The 9,885-nt window shown below is 26.4% G+C and overlaps 2 protein-coding genes across 3 annotated transcripts in view; both read left to right on the top strand.

The window, feature by feature from the left end:
- The window catches only part of LOC145202587 (flavin-containing monooxygenase 4-like), a 3,084-nt gene extending 1,237 nt beyond the window's left edge, over window positions 1-1,847 (top strand). Inside the window, exons 2-3 of the mRNA XM_080075577.2 lie at window positions 322-1,010; window positions 1,334-1,847. Of these exons, the coding sequence (XP_079931703.2) occupies window positions 322-1,010; window positions 1,334-1,567 (923 nt within the window). The 3' untranslated portion in view covers window positions 1,568-1,847. The remainder of the gene's footprint in view (window positions 1-321; window positions 1,011-1,333) is intronic.
- A 1-nt stretch (window position 1,848) lies between these two features.
- Window positions 1,849-9,687, top strand: LOC145199200 (cytosol aminopeptidase-like). Of its 2 annotated transcripts, XM_090081608.1 has the most exons (16): window positions 1,849-2,317; window positions 2,521-2,651; window positions 3,087-3,141; window positions 3,252-3,357; window positions 3,848-3,916; window positions 4,226-4,325; window positions 5,031-5,195; window positions 5,386-5,519; window positions 5,652-5,667; window positions 6,203-6,416; window positions 7,119-7,221; window positions 7,686-7,765; window positions 8,341-8,453; window positions 8,545-8,581; window positions 8,828-8,921; window positions 9,049-9,687. In XM_090081608.1, exons 1-16 carry the CDS (start codon window positions 2,258-2,260, stop codon window positions 9,099-9,101), a joined length of 1,530 nt encoding a protein of 509 aa, XP_089937734.1. In that variant the 5' UTR covers window positions 1,849-2,257; the 3' UTR covers window positions 9,102-9,687. The 2 variants fall into 2 exon arrangements, with proteins under 2 accessions (XP_089937734.1, XP_089937735.1); XM_090081609.1 differs by lacking the exon at window positions 5,652-5,667 and having other exon boundaries at window positions 5,386-5,522; window positions 6,190-6,416.
- Window positions 9,688-9,885: the final 198 nt, after the last annotated feature.

The raw sequence follows: 9,885 nt of genomic DNA, 5'->3' as shown, positions 1-9,885 counted from the left end.
GGTACAACAATTAGTTCATTAGTTTCTTATAATAATTTCCTTTTATCTTCCTAATTATTATTATCAGTGTGTGACACAAATTAGAAGTTGTTATATCAGCATAGTTCTTTCAGTCATAGTTCTAAAGTATCCTGGAATTTCAATCCAAATTTTTTTATGCTTATTTGTATAAGAATGCTACTTTTTCCATAAATTAGTCAATTATTACAATTTACATTATTTATTCTTTTTGACTCTGCTTAAAATAATAAGGTTGCTTAAAAGATATTAACTTTTTAAAAAATAATTACCTTAAGTTTTTTCTGTCTGTTCTATAACCAGGTGATATTGCATGTGACCTGTCAAATCTGAATGAAACTACATATGTATCCACTTGTAGAGGCACTATTGTGATACCAAGATTTTTAAAAGATGGCTCTTTACTGTTTGACCAAAGCAAGCTCAGACTGTTTGATTATATTCCAAATTTTTTAAATAGAATTTTTTCAAATTGGATTATAAGAAAAATGTTGTATTATATTTTTAACCAGGATATTCTTGGATTATCACCCTCTAATGTAACTTCTTTGACCTGTAATGATTTCATATGTATGTTGATTCTTTTTAAAAAAATTGTTGTAAAACCAGAGATTGTTGAGGCTGCTGGTAACACTGTGCTATTTTCCAACAATACTTCTTTACAGAATGTTGATACCATTATTCTTTGTACTGGATATGAACGAGATTTTCCTTTTCTGGATGATGATATTGTTACCATCAACCATGATGGCAAGTACATACCATTGTACAAGCATATTTTTTATACAAAGTATTGTAAGAGTATGGCATTTATTGGTATTACATCAATAATTGGCCCTTACACAATAATGGCAGAGATGCAGACACGATATGCTGCACAAGTTTTTAAAGGAGTTATTAAATTACTAGATCAAAATAAAATGAATCATGAGATAGATAAAGCATTACAAATTATAAAAGATCAATATGGTGATGTCAAAGAGTTGAACCATGTAAGTAATTACCAGATTGTTTTTTTACATTTTGTTCATGAAATTACTGTATTATATGATTTCCTTTTTTCTGAGAGGTTAACTTTCTTTAAACTGTTGAGCTTTAAGATATGGTGAGCAAGTTTACAAAATTTTAAACTTTGAAACAAATGTTTTTTTACAATAAAGCTATCTAGTATCTTAAAATAACACTTTAATGCACTTTAGTAGCCCTTATAATTAAGCTATCAATTATCTTAAATAGCAATTCAATGCACTTCAATAGCTCTTACCATACAACTAAGCTATCAAATATCTTAAATGGCAATTTAATTTTGATTTAGTTTTCAGGAAATGCTTGGCTTTATTTTGAAGATTTAGCCAAAGGAATTGGTTGCAATATATCCTTAGCTGCTCTGATTCTTACAGATCCCAAATTAGCTTGGCATTTATTTTTGCGCAGAAGTTGTTTTGAGTACAGATTATTTGGTCCAAACTCATGGATTGGTGCTCGTGAAGCTATATTAAATGAATCCAGTACTAAATATAATTATTTTAAAGGTTCGAGGCAAGTTTGAGGAGCATAACTTTCAAAGCAATTTTTTTATAATACTTTCCAACATTTTAATAAGAAGAAATTACACAAGTTGTTTAACACTGTTTTATTTAAAACAGTTTAGCTCAGATTTAACTAAATAAAATTATGTCATTTAAATTGTAATGCACATTCTGAACATGCCAACAATTGTAAAAATTTTATGATTCCAATGATTTATTTTGTATGGTGTTGTAATGTAATGTAATGGTGTTTTTTAAAGACAAGTTTTTATAATTAAGAATATTTTGAAATATATGCCATTCATTTTGTTTTTTATTTTCTCAAATAAATTCTTGCCAAAGCTTACTATTACAATTTCAGATTGATGTTGATTGATTTGATTGATTTGATTGATTGGTTGATTGGTTGATTGACTGACTGACTGGCTGACTGACTGACTAACTGACTGACTAACTGACTGACTGACTTACTGACTGACTGACTGACTGACTGACTGACTGACTGACTGACTGACTGACTGACTGACTGACTGACTGACTGACTGACTGACTGACTGACTGACTGACTGACTGACTGACTGATGATGATGATGATGTGATGAGGAGGAGGAGGAGGAAGATGGATTTGTAAAATAAATAATGGAGAAAGTAATGAAAATATGATAATAAAGATAATGCTCATCACAATGATAATTGTTGTTTAGCTTAAAATGAGATTAGTTATCAGAAGTACATGCACATTTAGAACAGGTTTCAATAGGTTTCAAAAAGTAAGTTGTTAATATGTAAATTTTTAAGTGAATGTTTTACCAATAAGCTATTTGCTACTCAATTTATATTTTTTTATTATAGAGTATGTAATATACTAACAACTTTCATAATTATGTAATCTTTCATAATTATGAAATGGAAATCTTTAATAATTAAAATTCTAGCTTTTTTTTTCACTTAAATATTTTTTAAACACATCTAGAAATACTTGTCAAGTTATCGTGCTGCTGTTATTGGTTGTTATAAGACTGATAATGGTCACTACAAATTTACTGAGGATGGCAATTCTTTAAATTGTTTTACAAATAACAGAATTCAAGATCTCTTAAATTGGTAATAAAGTGTTTTTTTTCCAATGCTAAATCAATTTTCTACTGGTTTATCTTTTAATTAGCATATAGTTTACATTAGCATAAACAAATTTATAAAAAAAAAAGAATGAGATAATGAAATAGATTTTAAAAAATATATATATATGTAAAAGGAAATTATGAAAACATGTAAAACAGATTCTTTTGAGCTACGGATTTTGTTATAACCTCAATCTTCATGTTTTTTTTCTTTTCTATTTTCTTTTTTCAGAAAACATGAAGATTAAAACAATTAGTTTAAAATAAAATAGATCTGTAAATTATAATTTTTTAAAGACATTTTATTTTTGTATCTGTATCTTTTCAATCAAATTTTTGATTGAGTTAATTATAGTTAATTTTATTAATTTAAACAGTTGTATTTAACCAATTATATTGCAACAATTTTATTTTTAAGCACACACTTTAAAGGAGATCTTGGGAAAACAAGAACTTTTTTTGGATTACTCAAGGTACATTTTAAGATTTAATTTATAGTTGTAATTGGCTAGTAAGGTTTAAAATTTAATACTTAATTGTTTTTTTGGTTGCATACTTGGTTGCATACTTGATTATGTCTTAGGACTACGAATGTGTAACTGTCACAGGTCTAGATAAAGAAAATTGCAAACCTGATCCAAATGAGGAAATTGATGAAAAAAAAGAAAATATCAGAGTTGCTATTGGAGGTGGAATTATCAAATTTTCTAGCTGTCATATTTTTCTGTTTATTGGTGAAAGATTAGTTTTTTTGATCCTAATAAAGTCTTTTTCTAATAAACAAGCCGTAATTTTTGTATTTTTAAATTTTCATTGAACTATAATATTTTGTAAGTAACAAAAACATAATTGTTTATCATGTTCATAAATATCAGAGGGCAAGTAAAATGAGGGAAAAGCAAAATGAAGTAAAATGTAAAATGTCTTGTGTCTGTTTTTAACAAATGTAAATACTATTTCTATTTTGAGACAAATACGGTTGGTGGAATTAAAGTTTGACTAAAGTAAATAACAACGTTAGTAGAGAGCAAAAATATTTATGATTAATATGATCATAGTTAGATACTTATTTATTGCAGATGTATGCACAAAGTTTAAAATAGTTTTTTTATGAATAATTTAATTTAGTTATATAATAAAAATATTAAAACAATAAATGGCATTATATTGTTTTTACAGCTGCTGTCTCTGAATTGAAAAAGTTACAGGTAAAATCTATCGATGTTGACAGTTGTGGAGATGCCTCAGGTATAAAAAAACTATTTTTTCTTTTAAAATTAAAAAAAAAAAACTTATATTTTGTATATTAAAATATATTAGGTAATATTCTTAATTCATTAGATGTTTTTAATTTATTTGAAAATGAAATTTTTTTTTTTTTTTAAACTATAAAAAAAATTTTTTTCTAGATTTTTTAAAAATTTTTTAACAACCTTTACAAGTATTCAATTTACACTTGGGCATATAAACAGTTATGAGTGCATGAATACAAACATAGTTTCACTTTTCTGCTATTACCTAGCTTCTGCTTTTATCAGCTTATATGCTTTTATCTAGCTTCTGCAGAGGGAATCAACTTAAGCTTGTTCTCATTCGACAAGTTTAAAAGTGAAAAAAAAGAAAAGCCAACTTTTCGGATGTTGAATATTGATAATAAGTATTTCATTTTATCAACTTTTTGATTTACACTTTCATGTTGTTTGCTTTGTTAAAATGATTTGTATTTTTATTTAACTTAATTTTGTTAATAAACAAAATGATATTGAATTTGTGGTTATATTTCCTGATAATAGTTTATTGTAATTAGCAAAATTTTAAAATAGAAAATGAAAAAATAAATTCATTGTATTTTTAATCTGTTTTATTTACATAAAAATCAGTTGTAACTTACAAAACTTGGTCTTACAAAAATTACTCAAAAATGCACACAAAAAAAATGCAACAAACCCCAAATTTCTCTTTTTGTTAAAAAAAAACAACAAAAAAACACTGGTTCATAAAAAAATAGAACACAAAATGCTTCTTATACCAATGATTAGTTGAGAAGCTCTTCATCCTTATCAGTGAACTCCACAGATGAACAACATCTGAGAGGTGTGGAATTGATGTTTTGAAAATTATCCGTTTTATCTCCTCTGATTTGTACATGCAAGTTGTAATTTTAATTATAAATCTCTTGGCAGGATGTAATTTAATTATCAATGATCACATGTTAATGAGCTTTGTACACGTTTTTTTTTTTCAACTATGATTTTAATCCAAGTTTGCAAATTGAAAATTTTTTAATGTGCAGATTTGTAAAAAATTTTCAAGCATTTTTTTTCTTTTTTTAACATTTGTTTTTTGTTTTTTTTTCTTTTAGAAAAAATGAGCTGCTTGAAGATTGGAATCATGGATTAATAGTATCAAGTAGTCAAAACTATGCACGTGAGTTAATGGAAACACCGTCAAACCTTAAGTATCCTTTGTTATTTGCAGATTCAATATTAGAAAGATTTGCACATACATCAGTTCAAGTGCATATTAGGTATAATATTTTCACTTTCAAATGTATTCAGTTTGATCATTTATGAGTTATGTTAAAGTTTAAAAAAGTAATTATGGACTATTGTGATTTGAACAATTACATCCCCAAAGTAACCCTTATATCTCCAAAGTAACCTTTCTTTTTTGTGCATTTTTATATTTATTTTGTTATAAAAATTTTGTTGTCACAGAAATATGGAATGGGCAGCTGAGAAAAAGATGAATTGTTTTCTTTCAGTGGGCCAAGGCTCATCTAATCCACCAGCATTTTTAGAATTGCATTATAAAGGATCTGATCACCATCCAATTGTACTTGTTGGCAAAGGTAGTAAATAGGAGTTACTTTCTGTTTTGTTTAAATTAAGATATTATTTAAAAAATTTATATTTGGGTGTTAAATTATTTAATTTTTTTTTTTTTAACTACCAATCTGTGAAAATCTGTTCTTTTCTTTTAGGAATCACTTTTGATAGGTTAGTAAGGGATCATTTTTGATTTGTTAGTAAAGGTTTAAGAATCACTTTTGATTGGTTAGTAAGGGTTTTATTTATAAACTATTATACTAGGAAATGAAATTATTTATATGAAAAATTTCAATAAAAGCAAATGAATGTAAGGTATTACAATAAAGTATCTTATGTTTGATTAAAAAATGTATATATAACTACAGAATTAAAAAATTATTTTTTTGAAAATATTCTTTTTAATCTCAAAAATTAAACAAAACCTTGAATAAATCAGTGCACAAAACACTTATGTCAAATTCGCCCTTTTAAAAAACACTGATCCAAATATTATACAAATGTGTTCTTCTCTTTAAAATATTTTGTAAGCTGCTGTCTGAATTGAAACTTTTTAAATATTTTAAATACAAAATCATGCAATAAGTTAAAAGATACTAGTTTTCAAAATGAAAGCACTTTTCATTCTGATATTATTGAAAATTGAAAATACGTGAAAAAATCCATGATAGAAAAGACTGGAATTTATGACAGATCTTTTTTTTAGTGGAGGTATATCTATTAAACCAAGTAAAGATATGGCTTCAATGCGAGGAGATATGGGTGGTGCTGCATGTGTAATAGCAACTATAGAAGCTGTCAGCAAGCTTAAATTACCTGTGAATTTAGTTGTTTTAGTACCTTTAGCTGAAAACATGCCATCTGGAAGTGCAACAAAACCTGGTGATGTGTTTACAGCTATGAATGGGAAAACTGTTGAAGTGAGTATCTTAATGACATTTGATAAGTAGGAATATATCTGTCAGTTTTATACTACAAAGTCACTTTTTATTAGTAATTTGTTAACTATTTTAAAAATGATTTTAGAATTAAAATCAACAGCAGATTTCTTTTTGGTTCTCTTTCTATAATACATATATCACAATGTTAAAAGCCAAATAACTAAGTAATGCATATATCATAATGTTAAAAGCCAAATAACTAAGTAATGCATATATCACAATGTTAAAAGCCAAATAACTAAGTAATGCATATATCACAATGTTAAAAGCCAAATAACTAAGAAATGCATATATCACAATATTAAAAGCCAAATAACTAAGTAATGCATATATCACAATGTTAAAAGCCAAATAACTAAGTAATGCATATATCACAATGTTAAAAGCCAAATAACTAAGTAATGCATATATCACAATGTTAAAAACCAAATAACTAAGTAATGCATATATCATAATGTTAAAAACCAAATAACTAAGTAATGCATATATCATAATGTTAAAAGCCAAATAACTACGTAATGCATATATCACAATCTTAAAAGCCAAATAACTAAGTAATAAATATGAATACTATTTAAATGTTTCTCATGACCACAATTTTAAGTTTTGGTCAGTTTATGATGAATTTTTAACATCAATTTTAACGGCATTCCAAAATTAAGTGCAAAAAGTTTTTTTAAGGTTGACAACACAGATGCAGAAGGTCGATTGGTGCTTGCAGATGCTCTTTGTTATGCAAGCGAATTTCATCCATCACATATCATCAATGTTGCAACTTTAACAGGTGAAAATTTTTTAAATCATAATTGTATTAGTAGCAAAAAGTAGTAAACTTTTGGAAATATTTTTTTTGCTTTTTGCTTTGCATGATGTAATACAGTTTCTCAGTAGCAGTACCTAAAGTTGTTGCTGCTTTCAATGCTTTCAATGTAGGTCAAAAAGAATAAATCAGAAAAATTTGTCAAAAATGCTCAGCTGTAATTTGGATTTTTTAAAATATAAATTCCTTTTACTTATTTTAAAATCTGTTTTTAATGTTATTGAAATCTGTTCTAAATCACTATCTCATTCAACTTTGTTTCAATTATAAAGATAATGATTTGTTGTAAAAGATGATAAAGGAGGTAATGTATTGATGTAAAAGGTGGTATTGACAAGTTTTATTGTTACAACTCTGTATTGTAAAAATTCTACTATTCAATATTAAATTTTTTCCAGGTAGTTGAATTGAAAAATGTTTATTTTCAGGAGCAATGGCTGTAGCATTGGGAAGTGGAGCTACTGGTACATTTTCAACAAGCCATCATTTATGGTCACACTTGCATAAGGTGATTTTTTTATGGTCACACTTACATGATTTTTTTAAGCATCAGCTTTTGGTTATTTAGTTTTTAACAAATAGTAATGATTAAACTACAAATTTCTATATTAGTCATTTGAAGTAAATCAAGTTTATATATTTAGACGTAAAAGCTACAAGATTGCAGAGAAAAAATTGCAATATTTTGTATACCTTACATTATTTTGTTTTCAACAGCTCAAGATATTACACTGAGTTATTAGATCAAAATTAAACTTAATTTTATAACAAGTTTTAAATGAATTTATATATGAATGTTAACTTTTTACACTATAAGCTTTGTTGTTTTGAGCGGATAAAAAGTTCTATATTAATAAATTTCAGGAAATTCAATCTATCTTAAAAGACAAACTTAGAAGGTGGTTACTATTTTTTATTATTTGTTAAAAGCCAGAAAAGCAAATGCTGATGCTTAAAAAAAGTACTTGTCTTCTGCAAAGTTAATGTTATGATTGTAAATTAGGTGTAGTATTTCAGCTGAAATATAAGCAGTATCAAGATGTATACCACTTTTTTTTATTGAAAACAAAATTACTTTCTAAGGCTGGTATAAAAACTGGTGATCGAATGTGGAGAATGCCTATCTACAAGTTCTACACAGAACAAATGAAATGTAGTAAAACAGCTGATCTTCGAAATACTCAAAAAAGTGCTGGGTAGTGTTTTGTTTTCATTTAATTCAGAAAAGTATAAATAGTAGTAACTCTTTTATTTGTATTTATGTAATGTTTAGCTGCTTCCTTTTAGTTCTGCTGGGTCTTGTACTGCTGCAGCTTTTTTAAAGGTTTGTTTATCTACAGAAAAGCTACTTAATCTTTTGTTGATTCAATCAAAAGTAATCTTTACAGTTGATTGATTACAATTGTTGATTTAATTAAAAAGTAATCTTTACAGTTGATTGATTACAATTGTTGATTTAATCAAAAGTAATCTTTACAGTTTATTGGTAAAATGGGTAAAAAGAAATATTTTGTTTATTATTATAACATTTACATGCTTTTTTGGCTTTTTTTTACTGTTTTTTACTCAGGAGTTTGTTAGCATTGAAAGTTGGGCTCATCTTGATATTGCTGGTGTGATGACAAATGAAGGGGATATATCATATTTACCATCAGGAATGTCTGGTAAAAAAATCATATTTAATTCTTTTGAGTTGGTTTATCTCTAAATTTTTAAAATTTTGTTATACATTTATTAGAATTTATCATACATTTGAATTTTTTCTTTTTTTGATGTTAAATAACTGTACAGGTAGACCAACAAGAACCCTTATTGAGACAATCAAACTGCTTGGAACTCCATAATTAATGAAAAGTTTGATGTTTAAGAAGATCAGGAGTAGTAAAAACCCATCGTCATCTGTGTGATGGACTGCAGCACTGTATTTCAACAGCAGCTTGAATTCTTGTTTGTTAAAAATCATTTTAAAAGTTCTGCAATAGAACTTTAATATATTATGGAAAATATCTCTCTTACAGTTCATACATTTTATAATTCAATAAATGTATAACTCATGAACCTCTAAAAAGTAATTCTGCTTTCTAGACAAACAACCTATTAATGTATAAAAGATGTTCACTAAGCTAAATATATTAGTTACTTTCAAATTTAAACATTTTATCAAAAGTAACTTTTTAGTTAGACATAAAAGAACATGTTGTAACAAAACAAAACAAAAAAAATCTGCTAAATCTTGTTTAAAATAACCTTTCAAAAGGTTTGGTGTCAAAATCAATATTTGATAAAAATGAGAAAAGTCTTGTTTTCAGTTACAAATAAGTTTATTACTGTTATTGGATTGTAACAGATCAATATTTTATTGAGGCATGATCTGTAAGCCAATAAAATTATTGACTTAGATTTATGAACAAAAATTATTGATTTATTTTATTTTGTTATTTTCTTTATCGTTTGCTTCAATGTTTGTCTGTTAAATTCTTATGTTGTTATGTGTATAAAAAAAGATTAAATATGATCTCCAACTACAAACACCCCCCCCCCCCCCCCCGCTCCAGTTTTTATATTTTAGTACTTTTAAATAAAGTATTTTAAAACTAAAATTATATTTTAGTTTTGAAATACTTTATT

This window comes from Hydra viridissima, unplaced genomic scaffold (assembly GCF_058129835.1).
Source record: "Hydra viridissima isolate aposymbiotic clone 2 unplaced genomic scaffold, HvirCarnegie_v1 scaffold_3, whole genome shotgun sequence".
Lineage (NCBI taxonomy): Eukaryota > Metazoa > Cnidaria > Hydrozoa > Anthoathecata > Hydridae > Hydra > Hydra viridissima.
This window is presented reverse-complemented; position numbering and strand designations above follow the sequence as displayed.